Below are 22,398 nucleotides of genomic sequence, written 5' to 3'. Positions count from 1 at the left end.
TTTTGTTTCTAACGATTTGGTTTTTACTCGTGGTGGTATGCCCGTTTTTAGCTCTTTCTCTCATTTTGGTGCCTTGTGTTCTTATTAAGGTCTTGAAATAAACTGCTAAATATCTGATTGTAACGAAATGTCTCTGAGAAAAACGAAGCAAAAAAAAGATTTTGAATGCATTTATGTTCCCTTTCTATTACCTGCTTTTTTTCCCTGTTAATGGATCTGCACTACTTCCCTTTGCCTTTAACATTGATATTATTTTTGCCTTCACCCTACAAAGGCTATGAAAGTAAATTAATGACTGCAAATTAAGTACCCAGTTAGGCTTTTTTCTTCTTTATTATAGTGTCTGGAAAGAAATGGCATTTCCAAGATGGGTTTTGCTACTTTGAGCAATGCATGCATTAAAGCCACGTGCTCACAAAAACAGCGACGTGAAATACCGGCTGGCTGCTCTGCCGTGGAGTGTCATCTATCCTGGGAGCTCCAGAAATCAGGGCTGGGTGATGCCTCAGGGGCTGGATCAACAATTACAGGCACCAGCAGCAAACTGCAGAGGTGCAATTTGGGATGGCAGTGCAGGTTTGGGGTTTCCTGGACGGTGAAAACTTCCCACTGTGACTTCACGTGTTGATAGATGGAAGGGGAGATATTTGCTCTGCCCTGGTAGTGCCCTGCCAGGTTTTTCAAGGTGAAGGAGTTTTGTGAACAGTGATCACCAGACAAGGTGTCTCAGCACTTAAATCATGGCTGACCCTATTGCTGCTCTCCCTCTTTCTCCACCACCTGTGGCCATGAGGAATACCCAGCTGCCACCCTGGGGGTGTCCTGTCAGCATCTCCAGGGCACTGAGTGCTTCCTTGCCTTGGAAGGAGCTGGGTCTTTCCCTCCTGCCTGGGATTGTACCTCCATCTGTCACTGTTCCATGCTTGTCCACTGGAAAAGGACAGAATAATGAATATACACATACATAGAATGATGAACACGTGCATTTGTGGCCATTTCCACTGCTGAGGTGTGTGGCTGTGCCAGGCAGTGCTGCTCTCTCTTCAGCACCTGCTGGAACCATGTCTCATGTGAGCATCTGTTCTGTGACTTGTTCCTGCACTGTTCTGCCCAGAGGGATCAATTAAAGTGAACTGTGTTGTCTCTGAAGTGACCAAGATTTCCTGCAACAAGGCTGTTCTTACCTGGTGACCTGCAGCAAAATTAAGACCTTATTTTCTGCTGGAGGGGTGTGAACAACCACCAGAGTGAGGCCAGACTTGACCTTGCTTTCCTCTCAAATACTTTTTTTTTTTCTTGTACTTTTTTTTTTTTATTCTCTTGTCCAATCTGGCTGCTGGGGATTTTACTCACAGGCTGTCATCTGACCTTTCTGCCCACGACTGTAAAATTAATTAAACATGCCTCTCTCCATGCCTGCTCACCAAACAGACTCTCCATTCCAGCATTAGTTAGCACAGGGTTCCCATCAATATTAACAGGAGATATCTGAATACAGGGCATGGCAATTCTGCACTCTGCCTGCTGTACAAACCAGCTCACTGTGCATCCTCTCCATGTCCTGTAAGTGTCACCTCTTGTCTCCTGTGTCCTTTTGACTTCATTTTAGTTTGCCCTCTGCTTTCCCCTCCAGTACTGTGTTATACATGGGCAGTTGGCCGTGTGTCTTAATCATATTGGTCTCCTCCTGCTGTTTTACCTCAATCATCTCCAACCTTTCTTCACTGAACTGACAAAGGGACTTTCTCCTGTGCCGTGGAAAACATGAGCTAAACCAACATGACAGAGCTGGGGTTCTGCATGCATAATTTCAATAGCATCCCATAACCAGTCACCGGGCTGAGCTCTTTTTAATGAAATCACCCTTGTTATCAGCCTGTTCTCGTTCAGTTCTCACAGAAGGATTGCTCACAGCGTGAGTCATGCCAGGCATTTCAGTGTCTCTCCCAGGAAAACAGTGAAGATAATAAAAAGGGGTAAAAGCAGAAAAAAAAACATTTGGAAATACAACACTTAGGAGCAGTGATGCTGCTGATAATATTCAGCCATTTTGCAGAACATTAAGAAAAAGAAAACCCCATCAAATGCCAAAAGTGACATTTTATTAATTGATTTTTTTTTTCCTTTTAAATTTATTTCTGGGCTTACTTGCATCATTGTGCAACTCTAAAGTTCCATCCTTTTTTCCATTTTAGGGTTTCCTGCCATCAGAACTCTCTTCTCCACAGAATAATAGAAAGCTCAGCAGGGCAGGAAAAGGCACTCATTTAATCATGTGAGGCTGGGGCTGAGCCCCCTGCCATGGCTCCAGGGAGGGGGTGAAATGTGAAATGTGCCCTCCTGCTGCCATCCTCGGGGAGCAGGGTGGGCACTGGCTGGCTGGGGAGGTGCTTTCTGACCTCAGTCCTCTCCTCTCCAAGCAAGGAAGGACCACAGCACACACAGGTGTGCACTGAGCTCATCTGTTGCTGGGGTTTTTTTGCATAGGTTTTCCTCCAAAAAATACTTTTTTACTTTTTTTTTTCTTTTTTTTGCAAAGTCAGTTGGTGATATCTACATCATTATGAAGCTTTCCTGGCACTGCATCTGCTGATTGATGGCTGTGAAAATGCAACATATTTCATTTTCTTTTCCTAGACGTGAAGCCAGCTGCTAATGGTTTTCCCAGGGTGAAGCTGGCAGCTGCAGGATCAGGTCTGGGGCTCTGAAATGTACATTTGCAGGAGAGCCACCTGGGCTTTTGGCTGTTTCATTTGTGGTCATTACTGCTGGTGGAAAAGGCTCTGAGCAGGGTGGGTGCTGAGCCTGGCTGTGAATTCTGGGGTTCGATTTGGGAAACCACAGCCATGAGAGTCGGGTGGAGGTGAGCTCAATGATCTCAAAATCTTTCTGTCTGCAATTAAAACTTCCATCTCCTGTTTCCAAAATCGTAATAAGTCCCCTGCTTTAACAGTTCACATTTATTTACTTTTATTCATCTGCCTCTTCAAGTCAAATACAGAAACTAATGCATAAGAAGCACCCTTTTTATGTTAATTGTGAGTGCTTGCTGAGGACTGAAGTGTGAGTGCCAGAGCACCATTAAGATGAGACTGTGGCTCTCTGCAGACACCAGACAGCAATAAGTAATCTTCTCCTTCAGTTCTTGGATAAAATTATTATCTAATTCACTCTAGAAAGAGGTGTTTTATTTCAGCATGTCTCTATTTAGTCTGACTTTCCTGTATTTAATGCACAGCAAGGGACAAGGCAAGGGAGTCATGGTGGTCCCCAAGGCCATCTGGGCTATGGGATTGTTGTTCTGCAGCTTCAAAACCCCTCTTTGACTTTGAAAAAGGGGTGGGATTGGTCCCTCCCAGGCGTGGGGATGGCATGTTATTCTGGGAGGTGGAGGCAGGCAAACTACAGGGGCTTTGGTGGTGCTGGCTGCTGCTCCCTAAGCTGGATTTTAAAAAGGCAGGCAGGGATCCTTATCTTTCCTAGAGAAAGACAGACTCACCTGGATGCCTGGGGGGAAAAAAAATAAAATAAAATAAAGCAGAGCTGTGAAAAGGTTCCCCATCAGTTTTGTAAGCCGCTGCCAGGCAAGGAGCAGGAGGATCTGCATTTGCATTTCGTGGAGTGTTTCACAGCCACTTAAATGGGGAAGAACAAAGCAGGAGTGATTGCTTGTGCTGCAGTTTCTGAGAGCAGTAAGAGGATTTCATAATCACACAAAATCACGCAAGCACAAATTTTGCATGGCTGGCCCCTGACAGAAAACTGACCTTGACAAACACTTGAACAATCTTAAATGGGAGAAATAGGTTCTAAAAGCAGAAATACTGTAAATCAGAAGCTTGCTTCCAGGCAGAAAAGTCCTGTTTGCCTGATTTCTAATCTGAATGATCAAGAAAAAGCGTTAATAATTGTTGAGTGGCTGAGAAGTGGGCCCAGAGTGTGCATCCTTTTCTCCTGTGAGGCTCTGTGGGTTGAATTCTCTCTCCTCAGTGAGTGCCACAGAGGCTTTAGATGAAGAACCTGTGAAGAACAGCTGAGCAGTGGAAGCTATTATCCTAAAGACTGATATTTACTGGATTTTTGCCTTTCTAGCTGAGTCACAGAATTTCCTTTGTTGCTGCACATTCATTTCCCTCCTTCCTGTAGCAAACACCATTGAATTGAGCAGGCACATGTCTTGTGCACAGCTATCCAGAATCATCTCCAAAAACCCTTTTAAGTCCTGCTCACATAGAAATGAGCCTTGACCACTCCCAGGGCAGAGCAGCACATAGCCAGCCTGAGAATTAACAATAGAATTGGGTCAAAAAGAAAAGGCTGATCTGATCCACCAGGTGACTGCTCCCTCTGCAGTGTGAAAAGCTGCTCTCAGTGCTGGAAATACAGGAGAGCAACAGTTAAATTAGTGCCACTGTACAGAGCTCATTTGGATCCCTGCCTGCTTGTTCTGATTTGCACAAGCAGTGGGAAAGGCTATTAGGATAATCAGGAGAATGAAGAGCTTGCTTTTTAAAGTATAGGTTGAAATTAATTTGCTTAGCCTAGCAAAAGGGAAAGGGAGGATGCATTTTGTGTTGCTGATATGTGCCTAGCAGGGAGGGGAACTTGGGCTAGGGGAGAATGTGGTGAGAACATCTGCTTTCAGGGCAACATCTGTGACCATATTTGAGGTGGAAAATAGGGAATTTCTTTCTTTTGAAAGGTAAAGAGCTCGGTGATTTGAGCAAAATATCCCTTTTCCAAGATGGATTTGTCCCTTGCCTCTGTAGCAAGGGACTTGACCTGAGCAAGAGCCATGGCATGGTTGGTTCAGGAGGGGCATCTGCCCTGTCACTGAGGCAGCTCTGTGTGCTGGCAGTGGCCAAATCCTCACTTTTCTCTGTCTCAGAACGTGGGTGTGACCAAAACAAGTCCTCTGTGTGGCAGGCAAAAAACCAGAGACAGCCCCAGCCACACTGACTGGGAAAACAGGTCTCTCCTACCACCTTCTTTCTCCTGTGGATATAATGCCTGAAAAGATTTCTGGAGACCAGAAATGACCATGGTGCAAGAATCTCTGCCCCCAGGCTACTTGGGGATATTTAATGAGAGGAAAATGTCTGCCTGTTGCTGCAGACACTGAAGCAGTGAAGCTGGAGGATTCTGGATCAGGGGATCCGAGAACTCTGAAAGTTTTGAGAATATATTCTTGCCCTCACCCACTGCAGATTTGATTGAATGCTTACCAACCATGTTATTGTTTACAATATTTCACTCTTCTGATGCAAGAACTTTGAAACCTGTTATCTATTTTGTTATTTTATCATCAATTATTGAATTATTGTCGGGGGAGGTTTATACATTCACCATCTTATCATAAATATCCTGGCATATAAAAATATCCGATTTTTACACCCTTCCTATGAATAAATTAAGTTGGATTTATGAGGCTTATGGCCTGTTCTTCCTCTGTTCTTTGGAGGGCTTTGTGAATGTGCAATGAGAGCTCTTATTTCTTATTATGGAATTTTATAGTCACCATGCAACTGGGTTAATATAAGAAGTATAAATAAGGATATGCATTTGCCTGTGAGATATTTGAATATGGAGAAGAGCATCTGAAGTTCAGAAAATATGAACTGAAGCACAGACTGTATATCTTACTCTGTAAATAGGAAGAGAAACTGTTTCAAGTGCTGAAAAAAGAATGGAGCATGTGTGGGAATTGTCCCCTAGGAAAGGTAAAAGAGCCATTGGATTTTATTTTTTTTTTAAGCCATCGTGCTCTACTCTCCAACTACATTTTAGGAATGGCCTCAGATGCTGCAGTTGCTCCCTCTCACCTGCTGGTCTCCTGCACAAAGTTTCACAAAGTGAAAGGAAAGGCACTGAGAGCAAGAGAAGCTGGAAAGGATTAACAGCCAGGGTGCTTTGCCTTCCTAGCTCCTCTTCTCTTTGCTCTACAGGAACTTGGGTGATGTTAGTCCATGAGACCCAGACAATAACCCCATCCTACTTTTAAAAGAAAAAAAAAATAAATGGAGACACACAAAATACTCTTTTTCTTAAAGAACACAGGCTAAATCCTGTGATTCTCCCTCCTGTGCCCGAGCAGAAATGATCCTCATTCATCCCTGCTCTTGTTGTCCTTGCCACAGCTGAGGGCTGCTGCAGCAGCATCAGCTCCAGAAGGATGCAGGACATGTCCATGCACACAGAGGAGGGGAGGGGATGCAGCCAGCACAGCTGTGCCTGGAGAGACAGCAGCTGGAGAGGACTGGGGTGGCCACCCAAAGAGACAACAGCTGGAAAACAAAAAGAAAAATGTTTTCAAGGAGGCACAGGCGAGCTGGCTTAAGTGAGAGGAGCAGGTGCTGGGTCTGGAGAGGCGAGATCGCCTGGGAAAGGAGCAGAATGGGAGGTGGGAAGGAGAAAAGAGAATTTGTGCTTCACACAGCTTGGGGAAAAGCCATTCTAGCAGCTCTGCAGTAAAAGGCCACAGGGAAGGGGCTTGGCACAAGGGACATTTCTGGTTTTCCTTCAAAGTCAGGGGGAAAGCCAGCACGAGGCTGCTGCTCCCAAAGGGCTCTCAGCCCTCCTGGGCAGATTTCCTTCTGCTGCCAGCAGGGTTGGCTGTGGCTGTCTGTAGGAATGGCACAGCCACAGCCACAGGGACAGGCTGGCTGTCGAGCTCAGTGCTTTGGACCAGGGCTTCCCTGCTCTTTGTGCAGCGCTGTGGATGAGAACCTTTGTGCTCCTTTCACTGTTAAACACCCACTTCCCTTTAGCCCTAAAAGTGAGAGTGCCACAGGTATTCTAGGCATAATGGGCACTTTATTCAAAAGGTTAAAAATCACTCTGCTGCCAAGGAAAATGGTGATTTCCCACTGTGCCTCAGTGCTGTGCCCATCTTTGCTGCTCTGGGGTTCAGAGGGAGAGCCAGGCAATTGTGCTGTGCTCTGCTTTGCTGTGGAATCCAGTCAGATTAATGAATCTGGGGTCCCTTGAGATTTGCATAATTTATATCCACGGCTTGCTGTTTAAAGTGTTTTACAAAGTCAGGAAATAAATTGTGGGTTTTATAAAAATATCATAATTAAAAATTGACTTGTACTAAATATTGGCTCCAGGAACGTGTATGAAGTTCAAGTATGATGGATTGTTTTGCTCACTGAAAACTATAAAAAATCAGGAGAGACTTATGATGATAAAAAGTACTTTTTTTAGGTGGTTACATTATCAATCTTTATATTGAGCCAAATGCTGCTTGCATTTCTTCTGTGCATATTTTATTGACTTCATTGTGACCCATTGGGGAAGGACAGTAATGTTTGTATTACAGTGAAGAAATATTGTCACATACAAAATCAAACTGTGTTCTTTAACCAAATATAAAATTTTAGAAGACAGAAATGTCTTTAATATGACTTAATCACTCCAGATTCTGGAAACCTGCAATAAATTTTCTGCTGTAAAAACAGAAGGGGAATTTTCTTGCCTTCCTTTGCATTAGTAATACAGATATCAAGATGATGAATGTTATTTTTTCAATAGGTTGATTCAGGAGAAAAAAATGTAAAACTCTGCAAAGGGGAATCTGTGACATGTAAGGCTGATCTCAATGTTTTTTTAATGAAAATGAGTTTGAGGACAGCTGTTACAATGAAAAAATGAGCCAAACCCTGTTCACTGTATGGCTGTTCTGTTCCCAGTGAAAATCAGTGGAGCTGGACAGGACCAACAGCCCTGAATTTCACATGGCATTGCATGTTAAATAACACAAATTTAAAATTAGACACGCGCTCTTCTATTTCCATGCACTATCAAACCAAGACTCAATTGTTTGAGCAGGGTACAGAGAGACATGCAAAAAACTGCTAAAAATGTCAATTCCACCTTGCTGCTGCGATGATTAAGATTTTTACAGAAAGAGTGACAAAGTTCTGGAATGGTTTCCTTGGGGAGGTGGTGGAGTCCCCATCCCTGGGTGTGTTTAACAAAGCCTGGATGTGGCACTGGGTGCCAGGGTTGAGTTGGGATGCTGGGGCTGGGCTGGACTCCATCATCTTGGAGGTCTCTCCCAACCCAGTGATTCTGTGATTAGAGATGAAGCATGAAATGCTTTCCTACCCTTTTCCCCTGGAAAAATATCCAAGGAACAGACTGAGCAGGAGCTGGAGAACAGCAGGTGGGATGGACGAGGCAGGGCAGGAAGGAAGCAGAGTCCCTGGACAGGGATAGGAGGCACAGCAGAACCAAAACCTTCTGCTAGAGCTCCTCTCACGCCCTTGGCTTGAGCAGAGGGACTTGGGCACACAGAAGTCTCCTGATCAAGCACTGGAATTGCTGCCTGGGCTGTTAAACATCCCTGGGGGAGTTTAACACAGCCTGGATGTGGCACTGGGTGCAGGGTTTAGCTGAGATGTCAGGGCTGGGTTGGACTCCATGATCTCAGAGGTCTCTTCCAACCTGGTCAATCTGTGAGTTCTGTGAATTCTCTTTGTGTGGGGCACAGTGTGAGACTGCAGGGCAGGGCTGGCTGGGGGCTCAGGCTCTCCCACCCAGCCCTGCCCTGGAATGCAGCAAGGAGCTCTCTCCTGCTGGATTTACTGCTCAGCAAGCTCTGCCTCAGTCATGGAACACAATGGCCAACAGGGAGAGAGGCATCCATCCTTCTGCTGCACCCCCTGAAACGAGTCTGAAATGAGTTTTGATCTCTGTGTCAGATATCTGTGAAAATAAAAATGAAATTCTTATCAACGGCTGCTTTTTCTCCCATCTTGCTGCCCAATTCTTGTTTGACCTCAGCTGAGCCCTGAGAGGAGCCAAAACAGGATGGGAGTTTCTTTCAATGACAGCACTGAGATCACGGGGCAAATATGGGCAGAGCTGTGTAAAAACTCCTTGATGATAAGCACAGCATGAAAGTGGCCCCTGGAACCCAAAAGTCTGATTTTAGGCTGTCCCCCAGCTGCTGCTCTGCTGCTTGCTGCTGTCTGGGACTGCCAGCTCACGTTCCTCCACTTGGGTTTCAAATCAACCATCACACACTGATGACTTTCCTGGGCCTTTACTTTCCAGTTCCCTGAATTATGGGCTAGTGGCAAAATCACACAGATAAAATCTTCCAGATGCCTTATCTGCCTTTCAGAAATAAATAACATGCTGGGTTTACTCTTGAACTCTCTCACAAAATGCATCACTAGGGGTCACCAGAAAGAAGCAGAACTTTGTTATTTAACCTGGAATGCCTACGAATTTATACAGTGTTTTTCAGCTAATCTTTTAGAAAAGGTAATTTAGTCTTCAAAAAGCAAGACAAATTATTTTTCTACAGACAACAGGTATTTCCTGCTAATGAAAATGCCATTGTAGAGGGTCTGTATTAAAAAAAAAGAGAGTGAAAAAAAGAAAGGCTTGTGTGCAATTCCTCACTCCTATAATTGCACGCTGATACTGAATGGACACTGTGATTTGAAATTTTACTCCGAGCTAAAATAAGATGTTTGCCTTTCTAGTTTGGCAACCTGTGTCAGAATACTGACTAATTTAGCAGTCTGAATTTTAATTTTTCAGCTGGGCTTTAACCAAGCACCAATAATTTGATTCTGATAAAAACTTACTACAATATCTTTAAGTTCAAAATCATAGAAATACAGATTACAGCTATTCAGAACTTGTTCCAGCTCTTTGCTTGCAAATCTTAGAAAATATATCACGTGGGGTGATGAGGACTTTACATCACCTTTTGACCTGACAGTCTGCTCAGGTCAAAAGATGAATATTTTGGGATATTTTGAGCAAAGATAACATGGGTGGAGCTCAGTGGAGATTGAGAAAGAATGAAGAAAAGAACAATAAAATGATGCCAAGCCAAATTCTTGATGCTGAACAAAGGCAAAGCTTGCCTGTGAATATTCAGCCAATGGTCAGATTGGCTTTCACAAAAATTAGGAGCAAGTCAAGGGATCAATCTCTATTTGAAATAGATCTATTTCTGCATTTTTCCAATGGCTTGGTGCCTGTCACAGGAGAGGCCAGTGCTTGTAGGGGTGTTTGGATGTGCTGGGAGCAGAGATCTGCCTGTGCACAGCCTGTGCTGCCATCAGTGAACAGTCCTGCAAGTTCTCCCACGCTTTGTCTTGTCCTCCTTCAGTTTGGGTAGAAATGACATTCTTTCCTCCTCCCTCCTTGAATGTGTATATTTTACAGCTAATGAAAAAGCTCAGGAAATATAACTGTCCCTTGTATTGATTTTGCTTTTATGTAGTGCCTTTTCCCCAAATGGATGCCAGAAGGCACTCTTAAAATCAAACTATATAGAACAATAATTTCTACCAGAATGGAAAAACATGGCAGCAGCTTAACAGAGCACTTTAGTGCTAGGCAACACTTTAGGAAATGAAGGTGGCTTTAAAGAGCAGGAATAAGCTCGTGGCCTTGAAGAAGTTATTGGAAATGAATAAAGAGCAAGATCAAGAGCAGCCTCTGCAATCCACAGCTGCCCACTCTGGATGCAGGGAATATATTTCCAGCCCCTTGCTCAGGGCCTCTGATATCAGGAAATGGGTGTTCCCAAGAATATCTTATAGGCTGAAGTGTTATTTAAGTTATGGGGGCTCTTAGATGTCAGATTTCAGCTCATGTCACAAATAAGCCAAGAGCCCCCAGCCCTTCACACAGAAATTGCTCCAATGCATCCCTGTGTGCCTGCTGCCCCAGCTCCAGCACCCTTCCAGGGACTCCCAAATTAAGGAGTCCTGTCCCTTAAGCAAAATGATGCTCTTTGTAAAGTAGAAATTAGGTTCTCTTTATCCCTTTTTCTTCATGCAAAATACCTAGTTGTCTTATGCCTTCCCTTAAGCTTACAACAATAGGGGATGCAGGATAGTCCATGGCTTTCTTTTGGCATAAAAGGACCTCTGGTTAAAAAAAAGAAGCTGAAAATTGGTGTGTTAAAGCATTGCTTCCCAAGCATAAATGAACATAAATCACTCCTTTCTGCATTGCTGGGGACTCACAAACAAGTATCATTACTAAAATTGAAATTTATTGCCCCTTTTATTCAGCTTGTTCATTCTTCTTTAAAAAAAAAAAAAAGTATGTTCTGGTTAGAGCTGGTCAGGAATTTTAAGTGTTGTTTATTTTATATGCTGTTAATGAAACTTTTTATAGAAATTTGAATGCAAATTTAATTGTTGCTGAAGGTTTTATGTTAGGAGAGGAAGAATTTGATGGCTCATGCACTTGGGCATAGGTTTTGACCAAAACAACATGAATTGATCAACTGATGACTATTCCATCTACTCATCTAACTATGCCAGAACTGCTTTATTATTATTTTTATTTTTTCTAATAGCATATATAAATTGTGCCATAGAATGATTGAAGCTGCTGTCCATCACAGGTATTTATACCTTTGCTGAACACATGGGAGACTGACACCCAAGCCCTCATTTCAAGATGTATTTAATTGCTAATAGGAAGTGAAGCAGTTCAGATAAGATCTTCTCTGTGGCATAATCGATGGAGCAGCTCTGGGGGCACCTGCCTGTGACAGGAGAGATTGATCCAGCTCCTGTATCCTGAAACACAACATCTTTCCTGTCAGCAGTGATCAACAAAAATCAGTTAACACTTTGGGCTTCTCCTGGTTATGTCTCAGTGGAAAAATATTTAAATTTTTCAATGTTTGCAGTTGTGAAAGCAATCAGAGAGAAGAAGAGCTCTCTGTGTGGATCAGCAGTGGTTGCTCATGCTGAAGTGGGAGCTCTTGGGCACTCACATAACCTGTAATGCAAATAATCACAGTGAGGAGTGGGCTGTAGCAGCAGGGATGGAATTCAGAGGCAAAACCCCCATTAATGGGTGGATCTGTGATTTGTGAGGTTCACTTTTTGTGGTGGCAGTAATTTTGCTTGCAGCATGAGGATTGCATGAAGCAGGGATAACCCTGGTGGCCAGGGGGATGTTCCCTGTGCTTAGGTCCCCTGTGCCACCTTCTTCAGCACTGCAGAGTTTTTGTTTCATACTCAGTTGAAAACAACATAAAGTTGTCTTCTAAGGGTCTTAAAAAACAAAACCTGGTGCTACCACAAACCCCAGATTTTTTGTTTCCAGAGCTGATTGTTTTCCAGCTAATCAGGTGCTTAGGGTTTCTGCCTCCAGCTTTTTTTCTGCCTTCTTCCAACCCAGTTTTTTGCCCCTGTGAGGGTTTCTGTGCCTTGGGAGCAGAGTGGGGCTGACCAAGGACAACTCTCCAGGTCCCCTCACATCCTTCCAGCACCTCATGGGGGTGCTTGGTATTCTCAGGAGGAAAGCTGCAAGCTCAGATCTAAGAGAGAAGATGAAGTTGTTTGGAAACAGCAGATGGATAACGTTGTCAGAGGTGTATTAATGAGAGAAAGTGTCTCCACACCCATGCAGAGTAGAGGTAATAGCAAACAGAACAAGAAATCTTGGTGGATAGCAGATTTCAGGAAGCAGCAGGAAGAACTGTGGGGGATTTTCATGATTAAGATATCAGTTATTGGGGAAAGGCAGAGAAGCAGTGAGGGACTGGGGTGGGCAGTAAGTAGATTGATGATTTATGTCAGGGCTGTTTGTACTGTCAGGCAGCAATCGTGTCAGGAGGAGAAAGGAGCTGTGAAATTCCTCTGGGAGATGGCTGGGATTGCCTGCAGCCCCAGCCCAGCTGTCCTGAGCACAGCAGTGCTGAGAGCCCAGTGCCTTCACAGCAGGGACTGGGGCTGAGTCAAACCTCACCCTTCCACAGCCAGCACTGGGAGCATCCTGGCAGCCTCTGGCTGTGATCCCAAGGGAATGGCAAAGCTTCCTCCCTCTGAGGGGCTCAGAGGAGCTCTGGGAGGGCAGATTCTGAGCCCACAGGGGGTGGCACAGCCTGTCCTGCCCCTGAACCCACACCCTGGGAGGGCAGGGGGAGCCCAGCACATCTTTGCTCCAGCCTGGGGATGCTCTGGGCACTCCAGTGAATTTCCCAGTGAATTTCTGCTGTGACCGTGATCACAGGTGCCCCAGGATGAGGGAAGAGATGAGAATGTAGACTCCATGTTCAGAAGGCTGATTTATTATCTTATGATATATATTATATTTAAAACTATACTAAAAGAATAGAAGAAAAGATTTCATTTCATCAGAAGGCTTAGCTAAGAATAGAAAAAGAATGATAAAAAAGGCTCAGACTGACCCAGACAGTCCGGACAGCTGGACTGTGATTGGCCATTAATTAGAAACAACCACATGAGACCAATCCCAGATCCACCTGCTCAATCCCACAGCAGCAGACAATCATTGTTCACATGTTGTTCCTGAGGCCTCTCAGCTTCTCAGGGGGAAAAACCCCAAGGAAAGGGTTTTTCACAAAACATGTCGGTGACATTTCTGCTGCATGATCAATTGAAAATACTGAACCTGGCAAAAGACTGAAAATTATCTGAAACTGGAGGGTTTGTATATTTAACAATTGTGAGTGAGAGTTTTAAAAGTTATGATGACAGAGGTTTCACAGACAGGGGGAAGTGCAGTGGCCACTGAAATGATTATCAAATCCTGCAGGAGGGGGCATTTACTGAAACAGCCAGCACACACAGCTGCCAAGGGACAGTTGAGTTGTAAAACACTCCAGCTACCACAGGAGATGCATTACATTATTGTGGTAAGCAGATAATTTGCTATCTAGCTTTTGGAAGCTGCTTTGTAGGGAAAAAAAAAACAACCAAACTCATTCTCAATCAATGAATTAATATAAAACCAGCAAAAGGAGCAGAGCAGACTACTACAATCCCTCAGCTATATTAGGCAATCAATTTTTTTTTCCCTTTCAATATGTAGAATATTCCCTGGTGGCTCCCTGTGGATGCCATGCAGTGTGAACACAGCAATCAAAGTAATAGACGTCAGAATAATCAAAATAAGATGTGTCAGAAAGAAGCAAATGAGTACATACTCTCATTAAGTAAATCTCCTAAGAGCTCCACGTAGAAAACTCTTCCCAGAAAAGCTGTACAAACAATTGCCTGCACTAACACATGGCTTTATTGCTGTTTCAGAGACAGATAAAAACATCCTTCAATCCAATCCATGTTTGTTCAGATTTCACCATAAATAATCTCTACCTGAGGCTTAGCACATAATGTAGCTGTCACAGTGACATTAATAAAGGTCATAAATAAAGGTAAAATATACTACTTAAAAAAAAAATAAACCTTCAAAATCATTAAACAAGCAATGTGCTGCAAACCATGTTCAAGACAATATCCATTTCTGCAGAGGACTGGCAGTGCCCAACACCAAATTCTGTTCGGTGACAAGACACTTCATCCAGCTAGTAAGTACCAAAAAAGTCAGTACAAATCTTCCAGGAAAACAAATTTTTAGACAAAATCAGTAATCTGGCTGCCTTGAGGACTTTTCCCAGAAAAAAAAATTCTAAGAGATGCAGTACAAACCCAGTCCAAAATCAACAAAATGGCATTTCCACAATGTTCCCAGCCTTTTGAGGCAGCAAGATAATGGGGAAAAAAAAAAAAAAAAAGGGAGGAAATGTATCTGGAGCAAAGAGCCATTTCCAATGCTCAAATTATTTTAATAGGCTGCAGAAGTGGTCTAGGAAGAAGTAGGAAAAGCTGGAAAATAATTCTGTTTCTAATAAAGCTAATTCAGGATTAACTTTTCCTTCTGCTCTCCTGCTATATTTGTATGATAAAGAACTTACTTACATCACTTTGGAAGGCAAATGGATCATTCCTCACTGAAAACAAAGGGAATTTGGGGGGAATTTCAAGCACTAAAACACGTGAAGCAGACTAAAACCCACCAGAAATGCTTTGTGTCCCCTGGAGTTTGTGTGTGGCCATTGGACTGAGTCTTTGCAGGGAGGTTGGTGAGGGGCTGAGCGTTTTTATTGCCCTCAAAATGTTTTTTGTGCCAGGTCTGAGCCGTGCCAGAGCTGATGGGGCTGGGCTGTGACTCCTGGGCCCCATCTCAGCCCCACCAGAGGGTTTTCCCCGTGACCTTGAGGTGGCCATGCCATCAGGAGGGCAGAGGGATGATGCTGCCTCTCTGCAGTGATCTGTCCTGTCAGGCCAGCAGCAAACACTGATTTGTCTCAGCTCCCATCGATTGCCAGGGCAGCTGGATGTGCACAATGCTTCTTCAGGTTTGGCATCCTCAGACAAAATAACTTTGAGGAACTGGACCATTAGGGGAAACATTTTGGCTGTGGATGTCCTGTACTGTTATGAGCAGTGTCTAATGAATTGATTCTCGATTTTAGCACAGTGCAGAGTGGTAAATAGCAGAAGCTCACGGTGAAATCATGGGTTGCTTTTGGGTAGAACACAAAGCAAATTAGATACTCTGATTTTCATTTCACTCCTGTGCAAAACAAGACCAGGAGTCCTGTAATTGCAGGATATACTGAGTGGTTTTTGCTTATTTCCATTTTGACTATTTTCCATATTTGGACTATTTCCGTTTACTTTCTTAAAACAAATTAGACCACTTGGGTCACTGGAAACACACCATCTTTCCATGCTGGCTGTAGGCACCTCACCTTCCCCTGACACCATCCTCTCCCCTTTCTCCACCTCTGATCCTCTCAGATTTCTTCTTGTGCATTTCAGAGTTGAGGGAAACCCACAGGAGTAAAATTGCAAACAATTAATTGTAGCTGAGTTTACTTCATATGTAACACCTTGCAGTGAAGCCTCAGTGGATTTTGGGAGCTTCGAGGGTACCTTTGCAGGAAACCCATATCCAAATTAAAATCTTTCTCAGCTGTACATTATGAAAAGGCTCCAGAGGGGATGGGGAGAAATTCCTTTTTGCTGGTGATGTTACAAGCAACTATTTTAAGACAAATGTTTTTCTGTAAGATACCACTGTAAAAAAATCTATTGCCTTTTTCTCTTGACTGACTTATTTACAGAATTTCATCTCAGAAAAGTCTGACAAGCTGTGCTGTGTCAGGCCTCCCACGTCTTTGATTCACTGAGCTGCTTTTGTCCCTGATGCTTAGTCCTGTAATAGAGAGCAGCTATGGGTACTGTTGGTAACATTTTTGTGCTTCTCAGCCATGGGATTTAATGTAAAAACCCCAAATACTGAGAGTTCCCTCATTCACAGGGAGCTTCATTACCTAAATTAAGAGTGCAGAAGATTATAAAGTCCTTCTTTAGTCTTTAAATTACTTTTTCATCTTCTGTTTTTTAGCAAAGCATTTGCAAAGAGCTCTTTGGTCAGATCTTTCTTATTCCCCATTAAATTCTTGTGGGATGAGTAGCTTTATTAGAGTACAAAAGCAAACAGCATATGGCTCTGTTAACATCCTTGTAGTGTCACAACCCAATCTGCCAGCATGTAAACTTTTTTGAGCAGTTTCATTTACTTCAAGTTCACTTTATGGAAAAAAAAAAACCACCAAACCACACAACAAGCCTGATGAATCCTTCTGCATCACCTAAGAGACAGCACAATACCTAATTCTTTTGTGTTCCCAGTGTAAGAAGTAGATCCACACATATTACCTGCAGCAGGAAAAATACAGTGGCAAACGCAGTTACTTAGTTACTAGGAGTTAAAAGGTCGTTTCCCCCTGATGAAAAGCCTGTTCTATCAGATAAGTTGCTGCTACACTCCACAAAACTGGCAACCCTTCAAAAGGTTTCAGAAATTAAAGGCATTGTTTGAAGATAAAGGCGATAAGGTCATTTGCTTTGAGTTTGGTCCTGCAGAACTTTCTGGGTGACCCTTTGATATTCAAGTGAGGAGAGCCCAAATTGTTTTATCTTCCTAGAGCTAATGAGTGCTGGCTGACAGTCACTGTTAAGACCAGTTGGGACTCTGCTGGAATTAAATATTGTAAAATATTACAGCCCATTTTCTTTAAGGGGGAGTGCCTCTGCAGAGTTTGCCAAGGCTGAATCCGTAATCACTCACAGCACTACGCTCTTTGCTTTTCTCAGTTTCTTTTATTAACTCACTTTTCACTGGCTGAATAATGTCTAACATGATTCTCAATGTATTTTTGTGTCCAATTAATAAAGCTGTATAAACAAGCCACATGTGTGAAATCTATGTCCCCTTCAAACTCTCTGCTAGAGTGAAACAAGACTCACATTTAATGTGTACAGTAGTAGAGAAATTGCTCAAGAACTTTTTATTGCCAGAGGCTGTAGAGCTGTGTATGATTATTATATGTGTAATTAACTAATCTATAATGTTCCTCTGATATATGGTGTATATAATTCTTTCCTAGAGGAATAGAATGCTATTTTAAAGCCTTTTTTTTTTTCTTTTATGGTTTGTTTCATTTATTCCATTTATGGGAAAATATGTATACTCCTTAAATAACTTGACTTTTGTGTTTCTAGTAGGAAGTAAGGATTTTCACAGGTTTTAATTTTTTTTTTTGTTAAAAAAAAATGTAGCAAAGAAAAGGGAATGTCCTGTAATAATCAATATACATCGTGTGCTTGGCTTTCACTGTGACCTTCTTCATTACTTTAGTTGTTTATTTTAACCTTACTTCCATCCTGTTTCTCTAATAATAGCCCTCTGTCACTCTAACCCACACGCAAAAGCAAACAAGATCATCTCAGTTTCAAGCACACATGAGCCCCATCCCCCAGACGACCATCAGGTAATTAAAAAGCACAAAATCCTTACCTGATGTGGCTGACTCAGCGCTAATGGCCAGCAAGGGAATCCAGCAGAGGCAGGCAGCGAGCTGGAGATGCTGATGGGAAGGGAAGGGCTCCTGCATGGTGTCCAAGGCAGCTTTTACCCCTGCAGTTGCTTACAAGTTAACTTCTCAAGTCCTAAACTTTACAGGCAAAGCCATCAGCCTGCCTGCCTGTTTCAAATCTTTATTTATTTATTTATTTTTTTCTCCCCGCCTTTCTTTCTTTCTTTTCAATGCACTCTCTTGGAGAGGGCTTAATGTGTCATTAATGCCAGAATTTCCAGGAGGGAAGCCTCCAGCCACACACACACTCACACAGAGCACACAGAGCACACGTGTCCCTGCAGCTGCTGTGGCTGCAGCTGCCTGGGTTTGTCCCCAGAGCTCCAGGACAGCCCGAGCCTGGCTGGGGGAGCTGATCCCAAAGGAGCTGGGCTAGGAACGTGCTGTGCTGCTCCTCAGGGTTTGGAGATCACAGCAGTCACGTCTGAGAAGTGAGAGGTGCTTTTCAGTGTCACCACAGCAGCCAGAGTGACAGGATAGAGCACAAAGAATTCCATCACTCAGGTTGCTCTGATGCCTTAGGATTTTAGATTTTATATTTTTCATATATCTGTAATCCTGCAATTCTTTAGTGTACAGCTCTGAACTCCACACAGAGCATTAGCTGCTGTCTTCACACTTTGGTCAGACACAACAATTCCTCTCCAGGCTTGAGAACCAAGGGCACCTTTCTGTCTCAGGCCCTGAGAGATGAAAACAGAAGTGATCTGGGGAGGGGGAGCAAACTGGGGCTAAATAACTTCATTACCTGAAGCTGTAATGGGAATATTAACCCCCAATATTCAAATGGTCCAAACTTCTAAGATAACCCATGACCCATGGTCCAATTTGGGTGTAGCCCCTGGGGGGCTTCATCTCCCCAGAATGTACCTGGAGGCCCTTCAAGGAATATAACTGCTTTTTATTCTCTTAATTTTGCCTGCCCTCTGCTTTAGGTAGCCCCAAAAAGACATCAGCACAATCACTTTTTTCTGAAGTTTGGTCTCTCAAGGTGCCCTGTTGCTGGCACATGGTTCCTGCTTTTATTAAGTGTGAACAGAGTTTGTTCTGTGACAATGCAGTTCCCACCTTAGTGCAAAGCAAGATGAATTTGCTGTTGGATTGCATTTTATACTCTGATATTTACATTCATAATGTTTTATTTAGGAAATATTGCATCCCCACCCACTGTACAGTGTTTTCCATACCTGCCAGCACTCCTTTTCTCTGACTTGTCAAGTTTAAATATCTCGTGTCTGCTTGTTTAAGTGAGGATATTGTGAATTATCTGATAAGAGAATATTATGCAAGGCTGTAAACATTCCACACAAATCACTGTGAGGAGCATTTCATGGAAAAGCACACACCAAGCCATTAAAAATATTTTGCAGTACAGCCATGGAGTTTCAAAAGTCGTTCATTTGGCTTAACTACAATGCTCAAGGAGTTTTACTCTTGGATTCCTTGAGGAAAAAATAGGTTATTTAAGAAGAAACTTCTAAATCTTTGTTCCTAATTTTGATTTTGGATTTGCTGTTGCAGAATCACTGGTTTTAGCAGTCTCATTGGATTAGCCATCTTACAGGCCTGACTTGTAGCCCTTTGGGAGTCTTTGGAAGTTTTCCCATTAATTTCACTGATGTTTAGATTATATTCCTTCAAGATCACCAAGACTCCAAGTCCAGTATTTCTGATATTTTTTAATAAGAGATCTCTGTCTGTTTCCTGTAAATGGAAGAAAATAATTTGTTTTTAACAGTACACAATTTTTACTTTTCTGTGGCTTTCTCTGCTAATGTTTGAATTTATTTGTGGCAGTTTCTGTGCACTGGTAGGGGTCCAGTGTGGATGTTGACTCTAAGTTTTGGCCTAAAAGGGACATCTCTGAAATCTGTCGAAGGGTGAGATTTATCCTTGCCAAAATATTGGTAATCAAAACCAATTTCCAGCAAAGAGAGTTTTCCAAAATCAGTCCAGCCTTTTTTAGTTGTCTGTTTACAGAAAACAAAAGTAACCAGGCAAAAAAAAGAAGCAAATGGAAGGTATTGAGGTCAACAGGAGAAAAGGGAAAATTTTGGAGATTTTCTTCTCCCCTTATCTGTGTTCTCCCTTTTAGTCAAAGGGAGCCTTTGAGGGTGGTAAAGATGAAATTAAAGCTTCCCATTGTCTCAGGTAGGAATTTTCCCTGGGCTGGATATGGCTCCCTTCAATTCAGGCAGACAAACAATGGCAGGTCAGACAATGAGGTATTTGCCATTCTCCCCATCCAAGACAAGACCTTACAGAATTCATTAAAAAATAATGACATTGGCTTCTCCTTCCCCCCTCCCAAAAGTCATTCTGAAAAAAAAAAATACAAAAAAAGTGAAACTAAAACCATGAAGAACCTGCATAAAAATATCAGAAAATATTTTCACAGTTTCCACAGTTATTAACCTGAATAAGAGAAGAACCTGAAGCTCCACAGAAGATTGGTAGTGGATGCTTGGAACAATTCTCTTCACTGTGAACAGCACTACAGTGAGCCCCTGACACCAGTCCTTCTAGTATAAAATGAATTTTCAGTGGTGGGGATGGATACAGGTTGGTAAAACAAGCCAAATGTCCCAGCTGGGAGCTGCCAGCAGCATTTCAGACTCGGCCAAAGATTTCCTGATGGATACACACGTTGGGTACTCAGATGTCTTCACTTTGTAAGGAGACAGAGTTTGCCTGGACATCCCTCCTGGCATGCCAGAGGGGCTGCAGGAGATGGGCTGGCTCTGCAGGGAGGATGGAGCAGCCTGGGGACCAGCAGAGGAGGAGGAAGAGTATTGAGAGCAACAATCTTTGCCTTTTTCTCCAGGCACAGGACTGAGTGCCAGGATGGAACTGAATAGTAACACAAGGTTAAAAATGCAAACACACAAAGGCCTCCAAAGGTGTGGCTGCTTGACACTTTGCTCCAGGTGTGAAATGCTCAGGATCCAGAGTCAGTGTAGGGGGTTTGAGTGGCCACAGAACGCCTGGGTGGCAGAGGAATGTTGGGAGATGAATCCCATCCCTCACCTATTTTCTGAAGGTTAGGTAGAAGCATCCTTCCACCTGGGCACCCCCAGGAAGGAAAGGAGAGGGGAGTTCATGTTCTGCTCCTCAAAAAGTGTGGCTAGCAGTTTCCTTTTGCACTCCAGCCAGCAGGGAGCTGTACAATCCTTCATTTCCTTCTGCTTCCTGTGAGGAATACCCTGAACACCAGGCTGTCCCCTGGGGTGGCTTTCTAGGCAGGGAGGAGATTTGTTATTCACAGGTGGCATAGAGAGCATGACCCTGCCTGTACACACACTTCCCTAGTAGGACAGTGTCCTTCAGAGAGAAAAGATGTCTTTACTATAAAGTTGTTTTTTTTTCTTTTTGCAAGTCTGAATTTACACATTTCACTTGATAAAATTCTCCTCTGTCCATTTTTTGTTTGCTTTTTTTTTTTTCATCTGACTGAAAATACCTGCCAACTCTAGTGACAAGAAATAAACTCACTGTGCCCCCAGGGCAATCCCCTCGCTGTTGGTATCAGCTGGCTGTGTCCTCTGATTATTCCAGTCCTTTCTGCAGCCCCTGAGCAGGAGGAAAGTTTGGCATAATGGATTTTGACTGAGTCCCAGCACCCCTCCCACCAAAGGATTTTCCTGACAGGGATGAGAAGAGGATCAGTTCTGGGATTCTCTCTTTTAGTCACCTTTGTCCATATATCTTAGACAGATGCCAAAAATCTTAGGATCACCAAAGTGCAGTATTCAAACCTCTTGTCAGCCCAACCAACTGCTCCTAATCTCTTACACAGATGACATGGAATGGGAAGAAATTTATCTCAGTTTATGCCCACTTGGGTGAAATACACAGTGGGCATACAGTGATTAGAGCTTGTGTTTCCCTCTGCTTTGTGTTCTTGTGTACAGGAGGGAGCGTTGCTGGTTCTTGAGAAAATAATGCAAGAAGTACTGTATGTAATTTAGAGGACCAAGCTCCTCATTTAAGTGAGGACTAGTTGTGATTTTTAGGGTAATAATTCATTACACATGAGCATATCCTCCTTTTCAGGGCTCTGGGATTACAGAAAATGATTTCTACATGAGATCATTTGGTGTGCTTATCTCCCAGCTCCTAATTCCCTTGTGAGAGGGAGAACTCTTTCAGAGAATCACTCCTCATTAGCCAGTGAAGGGAAATACAGGACTTCAAACTTTTTTCCTTCTTCTTCCTAGATCAGCTTAATATTTATTTCACTTTTGTGAACTGCTCTGGCTGTCTGAATTCCTTCTACCAGGGATTGCTTCAGCCTCTGCAAACATCATTTATTGTGCTACTTAAGTGAAATGGATACATGATTAAATAACCAAACAAATTAATTTTGATCCTTCTCCTGCAAAATTAATATGAATGACTATGGAAGTGTTATTGAAGCACTTTGCCTCTCCTCCCCAAGTCTTGACTTATTTTGTCTCAATAGTAAAAGAAGGAGTAAGAGAAAGGCTCCTCACAGCCTTCATGCAGTCACTATTGCTCAGGAAATTTTCTGACTGAGTTTTCCCACTGAGTGAATTTTCCATTTAGGAATGAATTTCCTTTGAAGAGGCAGCAGGAAGACAATTCCACAGGAGATTTTCATCAGCATCAGCAGGGGAAAGGCACGAAGTGGA

At 43.0% G+C, this 22,398-nt stretch overlaps 1 protein-coding gene across 1 annotated transcript in view; it reads right to left on the bottom strand.

Moving 5' to 3' along the window:
• LOC311156081 (von Willebrand factor D and EGF domain-containing protein-like) overlaps positions 1–17,907 on the bottom strand; it is a gene marked incomplete at its 3' end in the record, with an annotated part of 152,569 nt that extends 134,662 nt beyond the window's left edge. The window contains exon 1 of the mRNA XM_084209764.1: positions 17,668–17,907. Within this exon, the coding sequence (XP_084065890.1) occupies positions 17,668–17,764 (97 nt within the window). The 5' untranslated portion in view covers positions 17,765–17,907. The remainder of the gene's footprint in view (positions 1–17,667) is intronic.
• Between the last annotated feature and the right edge of the window lie 4,491 nt (positions 17,908–22,398).

Source organism: Fringilla coelebs (assembly GCF_963513975.1).
Source record: "Fringilla coelebs genome assembly, chromosome: 7".
Taxonomy (NCBI): Eukaryota; Metazoa; Chordata; class Aves; order Passeriformes; family Fringillidae; genus Fringilla; species Fringilla coelebs.
This window is presented reverse-complemented; position numbering and strand designations above follow the sequence as displayed.